Here is a 27116-nt window from a genome sequence, read left to right on the forward strand (position 1 = left end):
ACACAATCTAGTCGGGATCGACTGTCAACATAAAAAATAACATTTGACGCGGGAGATACAACACAGTTGAACACTGCGTAATCAGAGTTCAGACGGATGAATGGATTTAGAGGTTCTCCAAGACGTGATCTGTATTGAATCCACAAATGCTTGAACCATGTGTGAAAAATATATATAATGTATTCATTGAGACAATGTGCTTAGCCTTCTGAAAATTTACTGGCCTAGGGTAAATGTAAAATGTCTGGGTTATGACCGATCAAATGCTACATGTCCAATTCAGTTACCACTGCCGGGCCCTATATTATATCTTTAACGACTTTGAATTGTATAAATTGTTCCATATATATGACATGTTTTATTTCTTTGAATTTTTTTCAGAAACAAAAATTGTTTAATGTTGGATCAGTGATGATGAAAAATCATCACTAAGATGAGTCAAGGCCAATATTCTCAAGGTCGAGGTCAAAGTCAAGGTCGTGGACAGAGCCAGGGAAGAGGACGTGGGCAGTACCGGCCTTGGAGAGGAAGAGGATGGGGAAGAGGAAGATACTACAATCACTATGGCAACAGAGGTGGAAGAGGTATATGTAATTTGAATATATAAAGCTTTGCTTATTTGTTATATATATCTGATACTTAAATATTACTGTGTAAACAGATGTGTTTTTTATTGCTATTTAAGGTGGAATAACACATTTTCACAAAATGGCTGACCTCTGATCGAAACAACATTTCGTTTTATTAAAAGGATTTTATCAACGCTAACATGTAACTTACTGCATAGCCGAGTGGGTAAAGTGTCGGGCTTGTGATCCGTACATCCAAATAATTTACTGTTAAGTTAAATGACTTTTTCCAGGTGTGTTATTTAACCTTAATGCAATGCAAATGTGATTATGGCGTAAGTCAGTACATGAAGGTACAACATTCAACTTTAGTAAGGGAGTTATGGATTTTTTGAAGTTGGGGCAATATTTTAAGAAATTTAAGAAAACATGGCAATTATTTTCTCAGCATTACATGTATTTTGAAACTTTTGACTATCTAAAAATTAATCACGCTTTATGCATTAGGTATAATTGTAATCACTTCCAGTTCCTTGTATATATATGCATGTACATTTTTGAGGACCTTCATTGTAATGAACATTTATTTGTCAGACAGACATTAATTGTCCTGAGCATAATTTCTCTTTTCTATGCCCTTTCTTCCTCATAAGTCATGAACAACAGAATGCCCTTTTAAGGGTGTTTAGTGGTTTTATGTGTATGAGTAAAAGTCAAGGTCGCAGCAGACCATTATGAAAAACCATAGGCTGGACAATAGATCCCTGATGTTCATCATTAAAGTGTGGCCCGTTTAGTTCAATAATGATACTGAGTTTTAACTTGGAGAGGTAATAAACTACCGGTATTCTGAAATGAGACAAAGATAAGAAATTAACACATTTTAAATGAAATCTGAAAGCATTTCACACACCACCACTGGAAAATATACCAACAAGACTTTATTATATGATCTGGTCATTTAATTTCAGGATCGTTTCAAGGAAGAGGCGGGGGTGGTGGAGGGGGTACAGGGCTTATGGCTGACCCCACCCCCTCCAGACCTTCACTGGTCCAGACCAAGATACAAATACAGTCTCCATACAAAGGATGGCAGTTATACTTTCCTGATGAAAGCAAGGGTCTTTTCATGAAAACCTTTACACTACTTCTCTTGAATAACTCACTGTAGATTCCTAATTAAACGTGAGGAAATAATATCCCCGTAAAACTGTGAGAAACACCCAACACAGATTTTTAAATCTCCTCATTATTTTTTGAGAATTGAAAATTATAAAAAATGGGAGAAAAAAATTCTGTAATTTTGTATTCTTACGGTTTTATACAAATTAAAACAGCGGGATCGCAGAATTAAGTGTCTTGCATAATATAAGGAATTTACAGTATATGTACTGTACATGTAATACAAACATTAGAGTTAGAAGCCTAATTTGATTGATTATAAATGTAATTTGTCTTTCTGGTAAGTTAGTGATTTGTTTTAAAGTTAAGGGGAATGACTCTGTCTTCAATTTAAGCATGAATTAGTTATAAGCATGTACACAGTCACTGTGCTGTAACTGTATTACTGTACATTGAATTTGATGCAAAACGAGACATAATAATAGAAGCATTTTCTAACACCTTGAAGAACTTTGCAAACAGGCTTGATTTTTATGATAAAGCTTTCTAAAACGCATTAGATGGATGAACATTTTCTTTCAATAATTGTAGTGTACAGTGATCAGTCACCTATTGTCCACAACGTCCAGATGTTTGAGAAATACTTCACCAGTTGGTGTACAGCATATAAATGGGTAAGAACTTCATTGATCAGAATTACACCAATTCTTTCATCAGTTTGGTAGAGGTGCATTATTCACAAAAAAAAATCTTCAAAGTGAAAAATTAGTGCTTCATGATTTCTCCAAAAATACTGATATTTGATGACCTTCATATTACATATGTAAGTATTGGTTTTTTTTCAGACAGACATAGAGGAAAAAAGTTTCATGGTGGTTGATTTCAAGGAGTTACTTTCAGATGATGGTACATTTACATAAATGATAGACATTTGAGAAGAAATAGCAGCTTTGTTCATTGTTAAATCTCATGTACAAATATCATAACAATTTAAAAATCAGACATGCTTAAAATTTTCATGTTTCAAATCTAGATATTCATGTACATGTATGTTGGTTTAAAAGGTTTTAACCCATAAACATACCGCAATTGTTTTGGAAATTGTGAAGGAATGTTTGAATGTCGTGGAGAAAAAAATCAGATGTTGGTTGAAACAAATATTAATACATTTAATTTATTGTAGGTATACAGAGGGGTATTCCTAGCATTCACTCAGACTTAAGAGATTCCCCAGAACAATTGATAGCTTGTATGGGGCTTGCTGTTCACCAGGTAAATTAGAATTTAAAAAAAAACCTCATAAGCTCTTGTTTTCCAATTTCTATTCTTCTGTATCCCAATACTGTGGTTTCATCAATATTCAAGGGTATCAATTTTTGTGGATAAAATGAAAATCACAGTTTCAAGGATACGTAAATTCGTGGCCAATGACCCTATCAATACAAAATGTTAATAAAAATTGCCTTTCAATGAACATTTAATTTCGTGGATCAACTAAACAACGAAATACACGAAAATTGGTATTCAACGAATATTGATGAAACCACAGTATTATGGACTCATTAATATTAATTTGTGTCTCTTCCATAGAGTATATAAAAATTACAAGTTAATGGAGATGCTATGTAATGAACTACATGATAGTCCATTTTCTAGAGTAAATCATTATTAAAGAATAATTATGTTAACTTTAGTCCATTTTCTAGCGTAAATCATATTAAAGAATAATTTTGTTAACTTTACTATGAACATTAATTCAGGGGTAAGGAGTAACCATGGAATCACTGGTTGAAGGTTTTCACAAAATACAAGCTTTATACATTGGATTTTGTAATTTGTATATAGTCAAGTACATTCTTTTCTACAGAAAGAAATGTCATGGAAAGAATACTATATTCTGAGCATATTCGTTAGTGACCTAAGCCATCACATAGATGTTTATGATATGCTTACCGATATTACAGATAATCACTCACCAGAAACAAACCTCCTCTGAACCCGGAGAAATGGAACAGAACAATTACAGCCTTCCCATGATTCATGTGCGACTTATCAATGCATGTCAGCCAATAGCTCTGAAGAATCTCAAGGCTAACTACTATGGTAAGAAATAGAAAGTCTTTTAGAAAATCCTCAAGAAAGGTAACTCTAGATTGTACACAACTACCATATTTTGTGTACCGCAATCACCATAAATGAAAATTCAAAAAATTGTTGTTATGTTTTGTGTGATTATGCATTCTGCATTGTAGGTAAATTTGTGTCTGTAAAGGGAACGGTGGTCAGAGTGAGCAACATCAAACCATTGTGTACACACCTAGCTTTTGAGTGTGGCACCTGTGCTTACGTTCAGGTGAGTGTAACAATAAGAGTTTGAATGTGAAATCGACAACAGAAACTTAATCACAGTTTACCAGATTTATTGTTGTTTTGTAATAATCTTATTGCTTATAGTTCGTTGATCCAATAAATGATAAACTGCATGTATGCCTTGATCAGGCTGTCTTGATATAAAAGTAAATCAATGTTAAAAATTCTTCTTCTTTTTTTTTTTTTTATTAAGACTGTTACTCTTCCTGATGGGAAATATATCCTACCTACCAAGGTATGTAAGCATGTATTTCAAAAGCTAATTACCCAGGAGTTAAAACTGTTAATTCATTGGTGATAACTTTCATACATATAAAATCTCTTTGTAATGGCAGTGTCCAGCACAGGGATGTAGAGGAAAAAGTTTTATCCCCCGCCGTAGCTCCGAGCTTACACAGACAATTGACTGGCAGACAATCAGAATCCAGGAAATCATGGGGGAGGGGATGAAGGAGTCGGGGAGGATCCCCCGCACCATGGACTGTGAACTCGCTCAGGATCTGGGTAAATAAGCTGTAACTCTAGCAAAACCGACTACTGTGAAATTTTTAAAATTTATTGGGGCTCAAATTTTGTGGATTTTGTTAGTACCCCTTTAGCCTTGAATTAACATCCTCAGCAAATGACACGGTCTTTATTCATTGTACATTCAAGTAAATCACTAAATATCCTTACAAAAAATAAACACTCCATGAAAATTGGCCTTATCAAAATAAATGATGCCACAAAATTTGGAAAAAAAATGTATTTAATGTTGCTCACTAATAAATTGAACTTTTAATCAACACCATAGCTTACAAGTAATGAATATCTTTGCTATAAATACACATAAGATTATAATATAGTAGTCTAAGAGATTCAGAATTATTAAGTTATAATGCCTTATCATAGTCTCTAAATTGTACACCCTTTGTTTAGCATGGTTTAAAGGTTGAGATGATTTGTTTTTGGCAGTGGACAGCTGTGTTCCTGGGGATGTTGTGACTGTGTCTGGCGTGGTCAAGGTCAACAGTACTGATGAAGGTCAGTCTTTATTTTTCAAAATAAACAACAATAGAATTTTTTTAATACATAGTATATCCTTAATTATTATTTTTCTCTATCAATATGATGGTTATTATTTGCAAATTTCTAATTTTTTAATTAAAAAACCCCATGGCAATCTAGTATGTCACTATGTGTTATGCTGGAGGTACATAGATTGATTTTCATCTAACTATTGGGTATTCCTAATTCAAAATAAAGAAATAAGATATACATGACTGTACATTCTCTTTGTATGTTAACATTTTGTATTGAACAGGTAGAGGAAGAAACAAGGATAAATGCATGTTTCTACTGTACATACAAGCCAACTCTGTCAACAATGCAAAAGGCAACACAAAGGGGGATAACTGTGGATTAGCCTTAGATTTCTCCATGAAGGAGCTGTATGCTATTGAAGAAATTCAAAGTGAAGAAAATCTCTTCCGACTTCTTGTTGCGTAAATACAAATTTGACTTCAGCTGTTACTGTAAACCAATTTTTATTTGCAGCGACTTTATTTCATGATCAACTGCCGATTAACTCGTTCGCGACGACTAATGTTGGCGACCAAGTGTTATCCAAACCTGTATTGTTATAAAAACTATAGACAAAGGATCGGTTTGCGGTGAGAAATATTCGCGAAGACAAGGCTCTCGCTTACCTCGCGAAAATTTCTCGCACGCGAAGAAAAGTTGGTTTACAGTATTTCTCTGTAGATAGACTAGATATGTAAATGGACAATGTATATGTATTTGTTTAGATATTTGTTAGATTTTCATGGAATGTTTAGGTGATTGTTGACTTTATACCTATATATCTATGACATTACATATTTAATTCTGTCTTGTCAAAATCTCCATTCCACCAAAAAATTATGCAAATAGTTCTTCATGTTTATTATTGACAGGTCCATGTGTCCCTCAATTTACGGACATGAGGTACAGTACAATTTGTTTACCATAAGGAATACATGTAAATTTATTCATGAAAATTTTGTACTTTTTTATCCAGATATGAAAAAATATACATGTATATTACACATTTCATAAACAATGACATGCATGTAAAAATATTTTGTAGTTGGTTAAGGCTGGTTTGATCCTTGGTTTATTTGGTGGCAGTCAGAAGTTCCTAAATGACAAGGTACATATAGCCCAAGAATATTCATATTACAACATTTAAAACCATGTTCTAATATACCTGTATTAATACATGTGAATATCCTACTTACACATTATATTTGCCTTAATTTGACAATTTATGGTATATTTCCTATTACAGAATCGTATTCCTGTCAGAGGAGACCCACATATCCTTGTAGTGGGGGATCCAGGATTAGGGAAAAGTCAGGTGTGTTACTTGTTTACTGGAAATATGGATATGGAAATGATTGTAGCAAAAATTATGATGATTAAAGTTTTGCATATATTTCTGTCCAAAGTTCTCTACTTCTGCAAAGATTACCTTATACAAAATTATTACTATTGGTAGTAATGAAATTTGTTATTAACTCCTCCTCCATAATAATGAAAAATTTTTATTAACAATAATGAGAATATATTTTGAATGTTAATGTTAATGTATGCTTTTTTCATAAGCTAAATACCAGTACATTCCTTTGATGTCATCTGCATGTGCATGCATGTGTTCAAGTTAATTGCAGTTGTTGACTATTGTAGATGTTGCAGTCTGTGGCTAACATATCCCCTCGCAGTGTTTATGTTTGTGGTAATACAACCACAACCTCTGGGTTAACTGTAAGTTTTATATCTTGCATAAGTTAGAAATTTTAAACTTTTCATTATCTATGTTATTAGAATGATTTGAAAAGCTTCTTATGTAACTGGAGTATCTGCATTTTAAATTTGAGCGTGGTTAGAGAAGTTACATATAGTCGGTGAAGCAACCTGAGTGTACCAAAAATTGGAAGCTATCAGTTGGATTTTTTACATGAATAAGACTTACTATTGTGTGTAGAAATCAAGATTAAGTATGATGACTTAAAGATCAAGAACAGTATTATTTAACATCAAGGAAATTGACATGTTTTTGATGAAAGTAACTTTGTAATGTTTGAAATTCATGTTATATGATTGTAATTTTTCCAGCCAATTTAAATACAGATTATTCAGATGAATTTGTTTGATTGAGAAACTAAATTCAAATCTTATTCACAGTCATAACTGTGTTAAGTCTTATGTTCCTATGTTTAATCATATGTTACTTTGTGCTTTAACTAGGTCACCTTGTCCAAGGACGGGGGCTCTGGAGACCATGCCCTGGAGGCCGGAGCGCTGGTGTTAGCTGACCAGGGCTGCTGCTGTATTGATGAGTTTGATAAGATGGGCAACCAGCATCAGGCTCTACTGGAAGCCATGGTAGGTAGAAGTGTAATGTAGAGTAGAAAGGGGAAATACCTTAGTAGGTAGGAGTGTAATGTGAGGAGTAGGAAGGGGAAAAACCATGGTAGGTAGAATGTAATGTTAGGAATAGGAAGGGGAAATACCATGGTAGATAAGAGCAGGGTTTGACACTAAGGCACGTCCGACCGACATTGTCTAGTAGACGATAGGTCCGGTGGGGTTAAATGTCTGTGTACTAGCCCGCCTGGTCGTGTGAAAAAAAAAGTGTGCACATACTTTTTCTCTAATATTCATATCAATAGAAGTAAAAGCACTTTTTCCTAACAGGCTTAAATTCTACAAACCGTAATTTAAGTACAACCCAAGGGCTAACCTAGAGAATGAAGTGGAGGAAATACTCTCTTTTTGATCGGTAACTTCGCCGGAATTTCCTCCGAACGAAAAGCCCAAGTCGCCCTGTACACAGAGTTCATATAATCGTGTAAATTAACCCTAAGGGCAATAAAATTTTAATTTTTTAATTCTAAAGACGTCTTCACAAACTCAGTTTATGCCTCTTGTGATTAATTAATCTAGTCTGTCTTATCTTTAGGGGTTATAAATATGGGTGATGCAACCACATGCTGTACAAAACGATGTTTATTACTTTAAAATAAGGCCAGTGTTGATATAACAGTGACTTTGTTGGTAACTTGTAATTAGCTAATAACACTGCCAAATTTATGCTAAAATAATCATAAACCCTTTGTTATAATATCTTTTTAAAAAATCTAAATCCTCAACATAATGATTGGGTTGGACTAATGCCACCAAAATACACTAAAAAACAGAGACTTATTTTATTTGCCATTTTATTTAACACAATTACAAAACATTCGATCTATAAAATGTATGAATACATCAAATAATTTAAATTAAATAAACTTGATAATTTGTTTTCAATTTTTAGAATTTGTTTTATTTTTTAATTATAATGACTTGTTTCTTATCTAATTTAAATAAATAAAGTTTAAATCTGAGTGTGTATATCATCATTATTGTTATGCCATTGTCAAGTAATGAAAGTCTCCCCGATTTCTCAAACTTCTCCATGTTTCTCTGTTAAGGAGAAGTAAAGTCTCCCTAAAGTTTTGTTGGTCCCTGGTCAACCATTGAATACTTGTATCATTATTAGTACAGTTTGAATAAAATTAAATCTTAAATAGTGTTTGAATGATTCATTATTGGTAAAGATAAACCAATACAATTAAACAGAAACAGGTATTTAATATTTTATGTTTGTCATTTATAACTTTTAGTTTATTTTTTGTCAAAATTGGTCAGGGCTAGTAGTAAAAGAGTCAGGGCTAGTGAAAAATTGCTGAGGTAGCCCGACTGGTCTAGTTATTAAAAAACTTAATGTCAAACCCTGTAAGAGTGTAATGTGAGGAGTAGGAAGGGGAAATACCATGGTAGATAGGAGTGTAATATAAGGAGTAGGAGGGAGAAATACCATGGTAGGTAGGAGTGTAATGTGAGGAGTGGGAAGAAGGATTACCTTGGTAAGTAGGAGTGTATTGTGAGGAGTAGGAAGAGGGAGTACCTTGGTAGGAGTGTAATGTGAGGAGTAGGAAGATGGAACACCATGGTAGATAGGAGTGTAATGTGAGGAGTAGAAAGGGGAAATACCATGGTAGATAGGAGTGTAATGTGAGGAGTAGGAAGATGGAATACCATGGTAGATAGGAGTGTAATGGGAGGAGTAGGAAGATGGAATACCATGGTAAATACAGGGTTGTCTCTTAAAATTGAAGTAGAAGGGAGAAATAAAAAAGTAGAAGGGGATCTGAAGGTCTAGCTTATAGCTAGATTGTGTTTGAAATGCAATAATAGCCAGGTAATTATGTCACTTTAGGCGGGGAAATTCCCCGCCTCCCGGGTCTTAGAGACAACCCTGTAGATAGGAGTGTAATGTGAGGAGTAGGAAGGGGAAATACCATGGTAGGTAGAAGTGTAATGTGAGGAGTAGAAATGGGAAATACCATGGTAGGTAGGAGTCTAATGTTAGGAATAGGAAGGGGAAATACCATGGTAGGTATGAGTGTAATGTGAGGAGTAGGAAGAGAAAATACCATGGTAGGTATGAGTTTAATGTTATACTATGGTAGGTACTATAAATTTCATATTGTGAGGAGTAGAAAGGAAAGATAAATGAGGATAACAACTTATTACGTGGCAGATTTGATGCATACTATACAGATACTTCTGAATCACTTTATAACCACTAAACATACCTAATTCGTTATGGTCAATAACTTTGGTGGTGATTGGTGAACAGTCCTGATTTTGTGATAATTGTTTGACTGGATGCTAACTTGTTCATTGGTTCATACTTTAGAAGATAAATGTACCAATGTACAATATTCCATGCTCCTACTTTGGTGTCAATTTCTTATGTTAGTATCTTAAACATGGATAACTTTTTCCTAATAGTTCTTTTACAACATGTAAAATGTACATTCTCCAAATTTGTTTAAAATTCCTAAACAAAAATTTCAGGAATATAAAATACAAAACTATATCTTGAAAACTGTGATAATTTTCCATGCATATTTAATGAAACTGAACAATATCTATCTAACTATTAAAGGAACAGCAAAGTATAAGTATTGCGAAAGCAGGGATTGTTTGCAGGTAAGTGAAATCCAACAGTACTTTAAGAACAAAACAAAAATCTTTTGAGTTGTATGTGTAAATCTAAGAAGATCAAATGTACATTATTCATGAGAAGCATGAGAACAAACAGCTCTATCCTTTCCATTGCAGTTTGCCAGCTAGAACCTCCATTATAGCAGCAGCAAATCCAGTGGGAGGACATTACTCCAAAAGTAAAACGGTCTCAGAAAATCTCAAGTATGTACTCCTTTGGTTTAATGTTTTTTTTATTTTAAATTTTTTTTGCTGTTTTACGCTATCATTCAAACTGATGTTTGATATCAACAGAATGGGAAGTGCTCTCCTGTCCAGATTCGATCTTGTTTTCATTCTTCTCGACAAACCAGATGAGGTAAGAGATTTCAAGAAACTTTTTGTTATTATAATGATACATGAAGGTTCAAAAAGTTTTTTTTAAAAATGCATTTACTGTAATCTGTTTTATATCATTTAAAATTCACAAAGTATGGAAACTGCAGGGAATGGTGGTGAATGCAAAACACACAAAAGAAGATTAGTTAATCTTAATGAAGAATTATTTGCCTGCAAATAATATGAATGTAACAATTATATTTTTCTCTCTTTTATAGGAAATTGACAGTATGTTGTCTGATCATGTGATGGCTCTGCATGCTGGGAAAAATAAGTATGTATAAATAAAATGAATATTTGTCTCTATGTGTTTCAAGTAATTTAATTTATGTAAACAATCATGTACATGCACTAATATACATGTATGTAACCATACCGAGAATACTTCATCTTTTAGGTCAATGGCAGCTGTTACAGTGAAAAGGCAAAATCCTGTAAGTTTTTCAACTTTTTGTGAAGTTATTTTCAGTATTTTTACTGGTAACTGTATGTAAATGTAGTTTCTTGTTTATTTTGAGGAGTTTTAAGAATTTTGTTTGTGTCCTTCACAGAACACCAGTGCTAACAGTTCTATCCTATTGTGTGAGGCAGACAAACCTCTGTCTGAGCGACTTAAGATTTCCCCAGGAGAGCATGTGGACTATATCCCAGCCCAGCTGCTGAGAAAGGTCAAGAACATGTACTCGTCATATATATTGAATCATATTTTATATATACATGTACTAATAAGTTAGTGTTCAATTTATTTGAAACAGCATTTTCAATTGAATTACATGTAGAATGAAATTTCCATCCATTTATTTTATGAGAGCTTCCAAGTAAAAGTACAAAGTTTCATCGTAAAATTCATTTACATACATGTACATATATGCAACATGTACACAATTTACAGTTTACATGTATGTTTGACTTATTTGAATGTAATTTTAAAATATAGTATGTTGGATATGCAAGAAAATATGTGCATCCCAAAATTGGACCTGATGCTGCAAAAGTCCTACAGGTAAATAATATAATACTTTTTCAAAGGCCTGTACTTGAGTGTCTCTGTAATATTGGATGTTTATAAAAAACTTGTAAGGCATTAAAAGTTCTTTTTTTGTTAATTATTTATTTAGTTTTAAATAGTATAAGAACTTTCAGAATCAGAATAAACTAATTTCTATTGGGCAATTTAAAGTAGTGTTGGGTCCATGTACAGGTACACAATGCATGTGCACTGTACAATGATCAAGATCTTGGTATGTTCACTATTTACAATCCTTTCTTTAGGACTTTTACATCACCCTACGTAAGCAGCACCAGGGTATGGATAGCACTCCAATCACCACACGACAGCTGGAGTCCCTGATCCGACTGACGGAGTCCCGAGCCAGACTGGAACTCCGCGAGGTTGCCACCAAGGAAGATGCCGAGGATGTGATAGAGATCATGAAGTACAGGTTAGTGGGTGTACAGGCACTGTACCTACATAACACTGTCATGCTCTCACCTATAAACCACTCTTGTCATTTAAATTGTTCTCTGAGCCGTATGAGGTATATAAGGCTGGTGCCCGTCTCTGGTTTTCTAAGTGCTACACAGACGAGAGTCATTGACTCCCTCTGGATTGGACACCACTCCAATGCAGGTTAACATCCAGTGTAAGCCAGTAGATGGATCGCAGCTAGGTGAACTGAGACAATGTTGATAAAGTGCATTCTTTAAGGACAACACACAATACCAAGTGACCACTGCATAGCTTGAACCTGCAACCTTCCGGTTACTGGCCTTGGCCTTTACCTACATCTATGACCACGGATCAAAGTGCTTCACAAACCATTCTTGTACATGTATATTCAACTGTATTAGCCAATGATTGTAAAGTTACTGTACTGTAGCTAAACCTTTTAATCGTTCTTTTACTAGTTTAGCACATTTTATTTTAGTACATGGTTGCATACATGTGGGCACTGTAATTACACACTACTACCATTCACTCACCTCTAAATCATTCTCTTGTACATGACTGTACTCAATATTTTACATACACTATTACAATGCTCTTCCTGTTTCTATAGAAACTGTTCATGTGAATTTTCAGTATGATTGACACATACTCAGACCAGTTTGGTAGCCTTGATTTCCTGAGATCCCAACATGGGTCAGGGATGAGTGGACGCTCTAAGGCAAGTCTTTAGTTTAGGTTGAAGTTTGTGTATTCCCTTAGGCTTCAGATAGCACACTTTAGTGACCTTCTTTGTGAAACATTTACAGCATATGCTTAATAACTGTTACAAATGTATTAAATTACATATACCAGTTATAATCGAAATACAATAATTTTTTTATTAAATAGCCCAAGAAGTTTGTGGGAGCTTTACAGAAGGTGTCGGAGAGGACCTACAACTCAATCTTCACCATTCAACAAATGAGACAGATTGCACAGGTATACAATTACATGTACATGTACAGACAGTCTCAGAAAATGTTTAAGGGGTGAGGGAAATTAACGCAATAGTTTGTGCTTTATACATCCCTTGTCTTTTGACTACCGCACTTGTGTTTTTCTTTAATTCATAATTGCATTTCATTGAGTTTCATTATATATAAAATTTATTTTCTAATTTCAGGAAATTGGTTTACAAGTAGGAGATTTTGAAGGTTTTGTCTCTTCCTTGAACAATCAGGGATTTCTTCTGAAGAAAGGTCCCAAAGTGTATCAGTTACAGACTACGGACTACTAAGTGCATTGAACTGACTAGCTAATACATAGTGTGATTACTTGATGATGTAGACCACAAAAATGTCTTGTCATTTGAACAATTGTATATTGTACATGGTACGTGTAATTCAGAATATTGTCTCTGTAAATCAAAATACAGTATTTCTGTAAACTACTTCAATAAAATAATTACTATGTGACCCATAATGGTACATGGTACAATAACAGTGCTTTTGATTACAATTCACAAGTACTAGTGTTTATACATGGATCTGTTACTCATCTGTTATAAATGATGCATTTGTTTGTGCATATGTCTGTGATATTCATTAAAATGTTAAAAAATGAATAAAACAACATATTCTGTTTTTATTGTATTACATGTTTCTGTTCTTCATCTCTGTGCAAACCTCTCACTCTGAAAAAATACAAAACATATGGAACATTCAGTGTACAGTGTATGTTATAGTTCTAATACACAATTAATTACCGGTACGCAATGATTGATAATACATGTACATATCAAAACATTGACTGCAGGTTCTTTAATGGACTCTTTTGCTAGCCTGAATCCCATAAACTAAGAATAGACTTGAATATAACTTTTGGAATACTTTCAATGATGAAATGATATTTCCATTGGTGTTTTACTGCTTATTATTCAAAAAGAGACGATTTTGTAATATTTACCATTCATGTAAATAGAATATTCAAAAACGTAATTTTTGCTTAAATTCTGTTCCGAGTAGATGATTTTGGAGCCACTTGTAAAAATCTGTATATGATGTAATTAAAGTTATCTTAATGATATATATACACACCTTCAGGACTTGTTGAAGCTGTTGAAGAGCTGCCTGGTATTTCTCCTGCAGACCCTCCATCTCTTTGCTGTGGACTTTGAATTTCTCCATGTAAGTTTTACCCCCCTCTTTGGTCATGGTTTTGAAGTGATGGAACTTTTAGTAAAAGAAATGTTACAAAATTTAATTGCAATAAAAGAACAAAGTACCATTAGGGTATATCACAAAATATAAATATTTGTATATAAACCTGTAAGATCTCGTGTGGGAATATCATAAAATTTGAACCAAGAAGTGCAACAGAAGTAGTAATAAAAACAAAGTTGCTTAAATTACCAAACAGCTTGGTATTATAAAACTAAACGGAATATAAAAATAAAGATGAACATGTTTAATAACCGTATGATTACATGCATGTGTTTTCTATTATAATCTTTCATCATTTCAATTGTAATAAGAGTATAATGAAAATCCATTGTGGTGTCATCACAACGTATTACAAAAAATTTATTAGGAGGGTGATCTCCTCGGTATAATGAGAAAAGATGTGATAAATGCATTAATTGTACACACCTCTTTTTTTTGTAATAGGCTTAAGGCGGTACCCTCCTTGCCAGCACGGGCGGTCCTTCCCACCCTATGAATGTAGGTCTTGATGTAGGGGGGTGGGTCGTACGATATGACATACTGTACATCATCTATGTCCATACCTCGGGCCATTGCATCAGAGCAAATCAGGCTGTCAAATCAATAAATACAAGTACAGTCAGATTAAACATATTCACAAGTTATACACCTGATAGTAAATTTTTTCTGAAATTTACATGTAAAAGCAAAACACTTAATGAATCTCTATTAATTGAAAAAACATTTATACATTTACCATCAATGTTTTTCTTTGTTTTTATAATTGCTGACCACTTACATATCAATACTTCCGTTTTGAAATTTCTTTAAGACTTTACTTCTCCGTGAAGCTTGTAGTTTGGCAGTGATTTCTGCTACATTAATATCACCAAATAGTCGGATCAAGTGGTACAACCTGGAATACATGATCTTACATCCATCAAACTTCAAGGGAGATAACTTAATTTATGTAATAAAATTCGATTAGATATTCAAAGCTGTTAAGCAGTATTGAGAAAATCAAATTAAAACATTTTTCTATCTTGGATGCATTGCCAATTTTATTGGAAATGTTCGAAGAGAATATATCCGGTAACAGTCTCAGAATTAAGATTTCATTTACAGAAAGATATTTCATGGAAAGGCACCGGAACATGTAATTATTATACTTGCCTGTGTGTGGACTCTACGCTGTTGGTAAAACAGAGAACATGGCGGTACTTGAGGTTGTGCAAGAAGTGAAGGATGACCAGTGGCTTCTCAAACGCCTCAACCTCAACTGTGTATTCCTGTCAATCACATGTCAATCAAATTATTACAGTGTAGCTATATCCTTTATGGAATTAGGGTGCATGTATATGATCTTGGACTAAAATATTCACAGTGGTAATACTTAAGTACAAAATGCTGAATATAATTTGATGGAGTGTTAACATTATATCAAGTTGTGTTCCACTTTTGTTTTGTATATTACATCTGTTGAATACAAGATGTTTTTGTATAACAAGTAATCTTGGCTTCAAAATTGCACCAGTAGGTATATGTATATTTAACATACTTACAGTATTAAGATGCATGTTCCACTTTTTAAAAACATACATAAAATGTGAATGATTGTACTCATCATCAATAAATATAATTGTTATGCAGATTTTATTTCATATAAAAGTTTATATGCAGGTTTCTTGTTTTTCTATACTTGTAAGTTCAAACACTCAGAATGTGTGACTTTAGATTTACATTATTAAATACATGCAAAATGTATGACATGAATCTACAAGGTTTTCATATTAAAACTCGGTGTTTGTAGAAAATTTTGCCTTTGTATTCCTACCTTTAACCCAAGCGGAGTAGTGTATTTGCCCACAAACTGACCCTTGACCTCTCCCCCTGGGCCACTCAGCCTGTCAGTGACCTGGTCGTCTTTATTCCCCTCGCCCTCTGTTTCCAGAGGTCGGGGGAGAGAGCCACCATCTACCACAGAGGTGAAGAGTTTGGGTTGGAACAGATTCAGCTGTTGTAACTTCTCTGGATTTTGCGACAGTGTGGCAGAAAATAACAGCTTCTGGAGCTTAAATAGAATCCATACATTATTTTAACGGTACATGTATATTCCGTTTATATTTCCATTACATAGCATTTTAGTTACTAGATTTTTAGTTGCTACAATTTTTATTCTTGGTTAAGAAAATTATACTTGCTAAGATGATACTAATTGATAACTTCATGTACTTACAGGCATGTGATGCTTGCAAGAGCTGAAAATAAGAAAGGCAATGTACATGTAGTAAGTAAAATGTATACGTACAATAGAACCATTTTCATGCAAAAGTACATTGTACTGTTTGATGGAAGAAGCATTAAACACATACAGGTACATTGTTTATCCCCAAGATTTTTAAATTTCGCTACATCTACATGTACATGCATATGAAACACATTTACTTTATGAGTGAGTCAGAAACAATTTAATTACAGTCAATTCATTCATTTTGTAGGTTGTTTCCTCTGTATTTTGAAAAAAAATTATTTTTACTTTATTCCTCGGTTCACTTATTGCTTGCAAAAAGCGTATTGTACCATATGTTTTCTATTTTTCATACGAGAAATACCACTAATTTAACAAAAATAAGTCTCGCATAAAAACATGTATTGATGATTTTAAAGTATACAATACAGGTAATGTGAGAGAGTCTTACCTGTAGACATTGAGGGAGCTGGGAGCTGTCCGTCCCCCAGAAAACACAGCGTTCTCTACATGGCTCAGCCAGTCCTGCTTCACATGTTCCATGATCCGGTCTGCTTCATCTATCACCTGTCAACAGATAAACCCCTAAAGTAAGTGCTGTACAATCATTTATAAAACATTGTTCAAAATTTAATCATAAAATAAATAGAATTATGATGTACCCATTATATTAAAAATTCAGAATATATTGCCCATAATGCATAATAACCCCCAGGAACAACCACAATAGACTCTACCCCATTTAAAAAAGGCTTTTTATTATAAATACACGACACCAAATTCCACAGATACTGCTGAAAGTTATTTTCATCAATTTTTCAAAATTTTCATTTTATTTGTCATTTATTAGGTAAAGATGAGTCACATCCCCTCCAATCCCACTTCCCACTCACCAGAAAGCGTAGATCTGTGAGGCTGAACCCTGGAGTCTTGTTGATGTGATCCACTAGTCGCCCAGGGGTAGCTACCACAATGTCCACTTTACTCTCCAACCCACCAAGCCTGTTAAAAAACACACAAATCATGTAATCTGTTCATGTATGAAGTTAATGTTTCACTACAGGATTAACATGCCATGACAAAGCTCGGCTGCATTTTACTTAACCTTACACTTAAGACCAAATTCCTCTTTTTTATCAGCAATTTGTAATAGTGTCAACTGAGATTGACATATTTCTATGATTGAAATAGTCTGGATAAAAAACTGATTTGAATACATTTTGCACATTTAGGGCCATTTCATTAATCTGCAAAGATCTACAATGTACAGTTTTGTAGAATGCAGTCCTGGATAGGTAAATTCTGCAACTTTCAGCAGGAGTAAGCAGAGAGTAACTTCTATCTGAGGGCTGATAATCCAGTGCTTACCTTTGTCTAACCAGGGCATGCTGCTCTACACTGAACTGTTTCTGACCCACAATCATTCCCACCTGCAATAGAAAACCATATCCACTTGCACACAAATACTCAGATTCATGAGACAAACACCATATAAATCATAACATACTGAGACACCACAAACCTTCATGCATTTTTAAAGACATGTGGAGAGATCTATATGTATATTGTACTGACCTTTAGGTTTGTTCCCTTGGTGTACTGTAGGAACACCTTGAACACCTGAACAGCCAGGTCCCTGACAGGTAAGACCACCATGGCTCGAATTCTACACAAAACACGGCTCTTCAAAGCCTGAAAGATTGTAATGAAATGCCTACTTGGAATTGATATCAAAAAAGTTATAAGGATTTCAACAACTCTTTTTTTAAAGAGGGTGTTCTAGAATTGCCCCACTTTTGTCTCAAGGTAAAAGCCAAGCCCAATGGGCAGGTTTATTATTCGTCAATAGGTGAAATACTTTAGTTAGCCTATTCAGGAAGCAAACAAGTCCAAAGAGCGACTTAATTAATTTATTAACAGCTGGTATATTGTGCCTATAGAGGAAGCGTAGTTTCATACCTGTACAATAGGTAACACAAATGCTAGAGTTTTGCCGCTGCCTGTTGGAGCTGATACACAGATGTCTGGTGGTCTAAATCCAGCCCGCCCCAAAACAAAGCCATACCTCACTGTGTCTAGTATTTCTGGAATCACTTGCATCTGAACTGCAAAGATAGTTTGTTGTTATGTTTCTGAATACTTACAAGAATCACATGTTTTAGAGGTATCTCATGACTGTATACCTAATATATATTTATTGGGACAATAAAAATATTGGATATATAAAACTTAAAGTTTCTGTAAATTAAATTAAAAAAATTGGTGTAGAGACTCCAAATTAACTCCTGTGTCTATTTTTGTACAAACAAGTTTTACTACACTTATTTCTAAGATATTATGTATTGTATTTTGTGGGTTTTGCGATGTTAAAGGTTACCACAGTAAAAACATCAATTGATATTTTGGACACAATTTTCTTTAAATGTTCATAATTAAGTTTAAAGATCTTGTTAGATATTTCAAAAATGGCTTTGGAGAACAATTTGTGAAGACATTTCAATATTTTTAGCAATAAAAAAATAAATATATACCTGGAAAGAAGTAGTCAATCTTATTTTCCTTGAGGTTTAAATGGATGTCTGGGTCAAGGCCTTTGAATTCAGATACTAAAGTTGTTTTCTGCTTCAGATCCGAGGCTATCACATTTGGACTGGAAAGCCAATCAGGTAATACACGAGATACCTTCAGCAATATAATTAAGATAACATGTCATAGACTGTATTTTTCTATTGTATGATTTCTGTGATGAAACATTATAATATAATGTGCACAAAAAAGAGCTGTAATAGTTAACTGTTCAAAAATATTTTTAAAAAATAAAACATCTTCAATTAAGACATATTTCATTTTTATTGTGATCAGAAGAAAGCTCAGAAGAGTGTGCTCTCAAATAGAGTTGCAATAATTTGTGTTGTTAAAGGGAAAGGAAAATTCAGCATTGTGCTCTCTATGTTGATCAAGCCTCAAAACATACCTTCTCTGTCTGCTTTGACTTGTAATCCCCCAGCACTGTAAAGCCTCCATATTCATGAGCACCCTCTTGGGTGTCACCCATAACTTCAGTTTCATCAGCCTTTTGACCATTATCACCAAGTTCTAAGTCTTCAATTTCTTGTTCTTCTTCATCACCACTTGTCACACATTTTGGTTTTCCTCTGAATTTTAACTCCTTGGTTGTGGTGTCAGCATTAGAACCAAGTTTACTGCTTTCACTACCCTGGGCTATTGCCTGTGAACTATTATCTTTCTCACGGCTAGTTTTTTCTTCCTTATCTAATTTTCCTTTTCTTTTTTTCTTTGGAATAACTTCATTGTCACTGTCAGCATGACCGGTTTCATCACACTCTTTCAGCTTAGACTTTTTACCAATTTTTATCTTCTCGCCAGATTTTGGTGTTAGGTCATTTTTCACTTGATCTTTTTCTGATGACAGCTTCTTCTTAGAGTTATCCTGTGGTAATTTCCGAGTTCCAATACCTCTTCGTTTTCTCCTTGCCTCAGCATCTGCTTGAAGTTTCTTCAAAATGGCATCTGCTTTGTTTGATTGTTCTTCTGCATTTTCATCACCAAAATACCTTAAAGGACACAACCAAAATCAAAATTTTTGAAGTAAGAAGTAGTATGATTTTAAGTGTAATTAATGTGACATGTTTATTTAATAAATACAATTTCCCCAAAGTAACTATAACCTGCCAGAATTTTCTCTGCACTTATTTGACAATTTATTGATGTATAGCTATGTTTACATAATTTTTTTATCATTAATAAATTAGAGTAAGAGTCAAATGGACTATTTTAAGGAAGAGTTACCTTGTTATTGCAAATAATGCCATCTTATTGACAAATTAACGTTAAAACGTGTTGGAAAACACCTCAAACACCTGCAACCATGGGCGCATCCATTTTAATTAGGAACTCTGGGTAAAAATCATCCAATCTACGTCCAACAAATCGGCATCCGGTCTTACATTGTAAACTTCCTGTGTAGAAACGTCAGAAAAACATGGGAAAATGTACGAAATTCTCATCGAACATCTGTCAAGTTACCATCCTGTATGACTTTTGGAAAAGAAAGTACTGTCCTGACAAAATGTATTTACCATCTCTTCTGTTTGTGGTATTTATCGCCGGGGCTGTCGTGGCGTATCTCTCATTTACTGTTCCGTATGGTCTTCTTTCGTTTTTCTCAACGAAGCGAATAGAAAGTAATTCCAATGAACAGGGCCCACATGATACCTCACTTGTGTTTCGAGTCAGACAACAACAGATGCCTGTTACGGAAGGTCAGATGTCAGAATTAATTATTTTTTTTATAACTATAATATACAGCTGGTAAATTTATTGGTGTACATGCTTTCGTAGCTGTCAAAATGACACATACTGAATTATTTTATTTAACTATTTACTCATCTAAGCCTTTAGTTTTGCATTCATTTGCCTTTGATAATTTTTCATATATATATAGTTTTATGGTACAACATGAGTATATATATGAACATGATGAAGTAATGAATGTATTATTTTCTAGATGTCCAGAGAGAAGCCGTAGCTGCTATGAATTTAGCTTTAGACATGGAGGCCCAAGGAAAATACGACAAGGCAAGAAAACTATACCACCATGCACTGAAACTGGACCCCAATCATGTAGAAATATTAACTGCATTTGGCGAGTATCTTGAAAAATATGAAAACGATATGCTGAGTGCTAATCTTATGTATAGTAAAGCATTAGCTCTGTGTCCCGAACATACCAAAGCTTTGATCAATAGACAGCGCATTTTACCAGTTGTGGAAGAAATTGATCAAAGGAGATTCAATATAATTGACAGAAAACTGAACTTATTTGTAAAAATTCCCCAAAATAATCCAGGTTTAAGAAGAGCAAAAAAGGAGGCATATTTCTCACATATTTATCATACAAATGCAATAGAAGGGAATACGCTTACTTTGATGCAAACAAGAGCAATTGTGGAAACAAGAATAGCTGTGGGAGGAAAGAGTTTAGCGGAACAAAATGAAGTGTTGGGACTTGATGCTGCGTTAAGTTATGTAAACAATACTCTACTTGGTCGTATTGGATCCATTACTCTAAAGGACATTCTGAACATTCACAAAAGAGTCTTGGGGTATGTGGACCCTACAGAAGCTGGTGTGCTGAGAGACACTCAGGTATTTGTTGGAGAATTCAAGCCTCCAGAGGCCGCAGATCTTCCAAGTTTGATGAGCGATTTCATAGAGTGGTTGAATAATGAAGACACTCTGAAACTACATCCAGTAGAGTATGCAGCTTTAGCTCACTATAAACTTGTGGTCATTCATCCATTTTATGATGGGAATGGCAGGACGTCCAGATTGTTAATGAATCTCATTTTAATGCAAGCAGGTTTTCCTCCAGTGACAATAAAGGTGGAAGATCGCCTAAAGTATTATGAGTCCCTAGAAATGGGCAATGCAGGAGATATAAGACCTTTCATAAGATTTATCGCTGACTGTACAGAGCAAGCTCTTGATCATTTTCTACTGACAGCCTCTGGTTCTAGTGCTTTGTTCAAACAGATTAATGGTACTGAGAAAAATGTCATAACTTCAAAAGACGAGTTATGATATTAGTTTTTAATAGGTTCTTTTTTGTTATTATATCTTTTTATACATTTTTGTTGTTATAACATACCGGTATGGTGTTGTGCATTCGAATGAAATATTTGTTTTCCTTATTTTTTTATCACTTTAAGTTTTCCCCCCAACAGCCTGTTCTTCAAAGACTTGATGTTATTGCTTTAAAAATCTGAACAATTTTGATTGGTAAATTGTCATAATTATGTTACTCTTTTATTAATTTAAATTTTTAATCATAATCATATAACATAAACATTGACTGTTTTTGTTTGCATCCTACATGATGGTAATGCTTAATTTACATATATCATCTTTCTCATACTGGTACATACAATTTATTTAGTAGTTTCCAAGTTGAAGTAGTAGTTTTTTACTCTTTGAAGTGAACTTTTTTTTGCAAAACATAAATTTTTTTGTAACATAAATGAGATGTAAATTGTTCAAACTTAATGTGACACAAAACATTCTTGGATCAAACTATTTATTAATGATCAATATCCATTTTCACCAAAGAACTTACAGCTAGCTTAAAAAGCTGAAAGTCATTGGGTTTCCTTCCTTAAGGTACGGTATTGGCGTTTTTAAACTTTGTGTAACAATGCAATTGTTACATAAAAGAAAACAATCCACATGAAATTGTTATATTTGAAAATATGCCAGGGCCAAGGTACTGCTAGGTACACTAGTAGCAACCTCTGGCAATAATGATATACATGTAAATATATTTCAAGTTACGGCTTATTATTCTACACATGTTCACATGTTTTCACTGAAGTCCCAATGTTATTTATGTTTAATATAAATACATGACAGTTGTAGAGTTCTGTGTACTTTTTTTTGTTGAATATTTATTTACTGGGTGAAATATGTATTTATCATAAGATGGCGGTCTTGTTATTCTTGCGTTTCTACATACCACCTAAATGTCTCATTAAATTGTCCTCCAACTTACAGTACTGTATAAGATCTCTTGATAGAGAACATATTTTTTTTTTGTTGGAAAACCTTAGGCAGTCTTTGCTTACAGACAGTTGGCAAACTCATTGAACTAATCTCAGTTTCATTATAATTGCAAGTCACATGTTCTGTATTAAAGTGTAAGTAGAATGTACACACTAACTCGTTGTTTTGGAATGATAATTTTCATTGCATAACCTTTCATCTATGAAATTGCAATATTGTGAAACAGGTATTCTTTACAATGCAACCAGAATATTTAGTATAAACACTGCCAGGATAGTGAAGATTTATGGAATGTCTTACATTATTAATGATGCAAATGTTTTTTATGTACCGGCTATAAATTTTGGCTCGTATAAATAATATTTTTATTATTTAATTGCTTGCCCGCTTGTGACCTTATCCACTGAATGTCAGATGAACAAGAAATTATATTGGTGTGGCCTAAAACAAATTGATTTTTAATCGAGAAGAAAATCAGAAGTTGTCTCTCTTGCTCTTATAATGCCTAGAGAGTATAACTCATATGAATCTGATTGTCTTAGATTTTAAAGTATTATTTAAGTTAGTACACTATTATGGATAAAGCAGCTAGTGTCAATTTAAATTTCTATGATTGAGTTTTTCTGAAGTTTCTGGAGGTAAAAAAAAAACTAATGAAAAAGTGAATTAAAATACATACATGTAGTTTGTGATGTTTTAAATTAGCATTCATGTAATTGGTGTACAGGGACATCTTATCCTCTCTGATCTCTATTATGACATATACATACATTGTAAATATTATATGTATGTCATAGAGAGCAGAGTGGACAAGAATGTCCCTTTGATTGGTGTTTCCTTTATCTGAATGTGGAAAAAAGCAAAATAGAACAGGGTATGAATTTTTTTCATGAAATCATGAAAAGTTTCATGAGCAGTACTGTAAACATGTGAGACATTACCGTTATGCATTTTTATTTCTGATCACTTTTATTATGTCTAAAATCATTCATTTGAATGTTCAGTCTTCAGTTACTAGTAATATCCACATCCATAAAATGTAGGCTTAAGGTACTTCACTACACCGAGACTTGTACTTTCTTTCTATCATAATCAAGTAACTTTCTGATGATTTGAGAAACTATTTCAAGGTGTAGTGAGGTACCTTAAGGAGGCTGGATGGTCAACAAATTACCAACTGTGGAATCCTCACTGTGGGTGGGGGAGCAATGTTTCTGACTTGCGTGGGAAACCCTTGCCCACAAATTTACATCCCCATAAATTTGTATACAATCATTTATTTCATATATATTAAAATTATCCCAATTACACTTCCAACGAAATTATGTACCCCCGAACCATGAAAATTTTGGCAAATCTACCTTTAAATATAAATAGAATATTTTTTCGTCCTAAATTATCATTTAAAGAGAAGGAAAAATCAAAATATTTGGGCCCTAAAATTTGATCTTTTCCCTATATATTTAATTTTATACAGAATATTTCATCTTTTAAAAGGAGATTAATACAGTCAATCTAAAAGTGGCCACGACCATCCAGCTCTCTTAAAAAAAATATATAGAGGCCAAAAGTTGTGTCTATTTTGTAAAACATCAATGATGATTGTGTATTCTATGTTATCTTTTGCTGAAATGATACAACTATTCTTCAAATGTATTCATTTATTTATTGGAAATGTTTTTAAAGTGATACTGAGGACAAAAAGTTACATGATATTTGACCAATTAGGTCCTAATTGTACATTGACAAAACTTTCAGTTGTGCATTTGATTCAATAATTAACGTGTTTCTTTTGTTTTATACAATTTTCTGATCTTGAATATCCTATATTTCTATTTTATTTCACAAATGAAATATTTACACTACAATTGTTTTTCATAAGGTAAACAAGAATTTTTACATGTATCCGTAAAGTGCTTTGTTTTTCTCGTTCTCAAGTTCCTCTTGAATTTTTAATGTACAAATATTGTATACAAAGGAATATTTCCTTTTAGGACAAATTGTGTTGGTAACAGCATGAAAAACATTGGTAATTGCTTGTTATTTATTAAAAATATTTTTTGAAGTAAAAGTGTCAATTCTTGTTTGTGTCATTTACAATGCAATTATAGAAAACTTCAAGCAATTCGCTCCTTTGCATCTTTTAAGAGGTCTCAGTACCTTTAAAAGAATTGGAGTCTGGGTAGCTGATGGCTCTTATATCTACAAGTACAGTTCAATTCAATCCCAAAGAAGGGTTCAATCAATACACAGATTTCGTGAGAGTTCTGCACCAGACCCTATTAGGGGCTTCTTTGACATTTAAGAGTTTTATTTTAATCACCCTTTAAAAGCTTCTTGATAAGTACTTGCTAATATATGTATATTTACAGAGTGAGTCATATGGGATTTCCTATCTTCATCTGGCAAATAACTTTTAAATTAGTACTGCTGTGAGTTTAGAAAGCCAATATATGGACTAAATTGACGTGTGTGTTTATACAGAATCTTTTTTAAGCTTTGATAATATTAAGCTGTAAAGAATATTGATTTCAAAAATCATTTCAATATGTAGTGGATCCATTTTGGTACTTTATTTCAAAACATCTAAGAAGGTTAGCCATCCATTTTGTTGAATCAAAACATGGTATTGAACCAGAAACGTTTGTATTTCACGAAGTGTGTTCCTGAACCACTAATCCATATACCAGGAGTAAATACAGTCAATTTTGCACTGTTGGTTAATTATAAAGAAGACTTTCCAAACGAAGATTTACAAGTTGTAGGATTAAGTCTCAACAATATTTTGGATCAGGCTATAGATTACTAAAACCCATTTATTTTTGCTTTGATTTTAGATTAGAGAAATTCAGACGCTGATATTAATGACACGGTAAGGTCAAAATGTGGAATTGAATCATTGCGCTACATGCTGTTGAATTCCATAATGTTCTGATGTAACAATCTTAATGAGTAATTATATAGCAGGATGAAGTTAGGGAAGTACCCAAATGAATTCTACGTCTCTTAAATCGTAAGAATCGAAATTTTAAGTATTTGAGTATTTGACAACCTCTTAAAGAAGATGACCGTCATTCACGATAGATTATTATAAGTACTTAACAAGTGCCTCATGCACGTACAATTTTATATGCTTTGTACTTCTACTTATAGCTAGCTTTAATAATCGGTTTTGAAGACCATTTTTACATGGGTTGCTTAAGCATAAGTTGAAAACAGCATCCATGCATACTTCTGCGTGGTTCATTGAGAGTGGAAAAAAATTGAATCGTAACATCAACATGTACATGTATTATGGATAAGAATAATTGTATCGAACAGAAGCAAATTGAAAGGAGGGAGGCTAGACTGACATGCCAAAAGAAAAAGAAAAAGGTCTTTGGGTATGCTTTTGTATACCTTTGCAAAAAAAAATGTGTGTGTGGGGGGGGGGGGGCGACTACACCCTCCCCCCACGGTTCCGACACCTATGTCAAATGATCCCTATGTCCACAGGGAGATTAGATCTAAAAATCTTCCCCTCTTCGTCTACGTTTAGCAAACAAACTTCGCATATGGTCATCATAAAATGAAGCAAGGGTGCCATTCCCTATTGTTATACTTTCATGTTAAATACTGAAATCTGATTGGTTAAGATGCAGTTAATAATATTTTCTATTACCCTCAGTGTTAGCAACGCACTTGGCAACGGGTAACATTAAAAAATGTTACATGCGCGAAAATTATGCGCGTACGGTTCGCTGTAGAATTCACGTTATTCCTATATAAAAGCAGTAAAATTTTCTTAAAATTTTAAAAAAAGACATTCAGCATAACAAAATAAATAGTGCCTGTTTGGGAGGATAACAGTTGAAATTGACACCCCTCGAAAACCATTGTCAACCTCCGCTTCGCGTCGGTTGACAATGGTTTTCTCGGGGTGTCAATTTCAACTGTTACCCTCCCAAACAGGCACTATTTATATAGTATTGTAGAATTTATTGTCCCTTGATCAGGGGCGCTGGTGTTACGGCTTGGTTTTACTGGTCATATTGTGGTGATGTTTGAATAGCTAAAAATATGTTTTTCTGAAAGAATTTCTTTACTGTAACCCATTCCCATTACAACCCCATAGTGGTCCATTGTTTAAAGAAGAAAATGTC

General features: G+C 33.7%; 3 protein-coding genes across 6 annotated transcripts; 2 read left to right on the top strand and 1 right to left on the bottom strand.

The window, feature by feature from the left end:
* Window positions 1-22: 22 nt before the first annotated feature.
* On the top strand, window positions 23-13598 carry LOC128164820 (DNA helicase MCM8-like). 4 transcript variants are annotated; one of them, XM_052828853.1, is made up of 28 exons: window positions 23-112; window positions 382-584; window positions 1541-1684; window positions 2283-2365; window positions 2537-2597; window positions 2875-2963; window positions 3656-3794; window positions 3944-4044; window positions 4255-4296; window positions 4397-4565; window positions 5016-5084; window positions 5365-5545; window positions 5996-6026; window positions 6169-6231; window positions 6370-6438; window positions 6768-6845; window positions 7329-7466; window positions 10081-10124; window positions 10257-10343; window positions 10434-10497; window positions 10736-10791; window positions 10915-10951; window positions 11069-11185; window positions 11455-11520; window positions 11790-11959; window positions 12601-12685; window positions 12856-12945; window positions 13130-13598. In XM_052828853.1, exons 2-28 carry the CDS (start codon window positions 434-436, stop codon window positions 13241-13243), a joined length of 2538 nt encoding a protein of 845 aa, XP_052684813.1. In that variant the 5' UTR covers window positions 23-112; window positions 382-433; the 3' UTR covers window positions 13244-13598. The 4 variants fall into 4 exon arrangements, with proteins under 4 accessions (XP_052684813.1, XP_052684805.1, XP_052684822.1 ...); XM_052828845.1 differs by having other exon boundaries at window positions 48-159; XM_052828862.1 differs by having other exon boundaries at window positions 64-131.
* LOC128164844 (ATP-dependent RNA helicase DDX51-like) lies at window positions 13503-20345 on the bottom strand. Its single transcript, XM_052828872.1, has 15 exons — window positions 20206-20345; window positions 19370-19970; window positions 18927-19077; window positions 18355-18500; window positions 17971-18087; window positions 17764-17825; window positions 17289-17397; window positions 16847-16962; window positions 16384-16405; window positions 15982-16218; window positions 15321-15436; window positions 14947-15063; window positions 14595-14760; window positions 14043-14177; window positions 13503-13639 (listed from the first exon to the last, which is right to left on the bottom strand). The coding sequence occupies exons 1-15, from the start codon at window positions 20226-20228 to the stop codon at window positions 13616-13618; spliced, it is 2142 nt and encodes a 713-aa protein (XP_052684832.1). The 5' UTR covers window positions 20229-20345; the 3' UTR covers window positions 13503-13615.
* LOC128164857 (protein adenylyltransferase FICD-like) lies at window positions 20327-25045 on the top strand. Its single transcript, XM_052828900.1, has 2 exons — window positions 20327-20678; window positions 20924-25045. Exons 1-2 carry the CDS (start codon window positions 20399-20401, stop codon window positions 21997-21999), a joined length of 1356 nt encoding a protein of 451 aa, XP_052684860.1. The 5' UTR covers window positions 20327-20398; the 3' UTR covers window positions 22000-25045.
* Window positions 25046-27116: the final 2071 nt, after the last annotated feature.

This window comes from Crassostrea angulata, chromosome 1, assembly GCF_025612915.1.
Source record: "Crassostrea angulata isolate pt1a10 chromosome 1, ASM2561291v2, whole genome shotgun sequence".
NCBI classification, from domain to species: domain Eukaryota; kingdom Metazoa; phylum Mollusca; class Bivalvia; order Ostreida; family Ostreidae; genus Magallana; species Magallana angulata.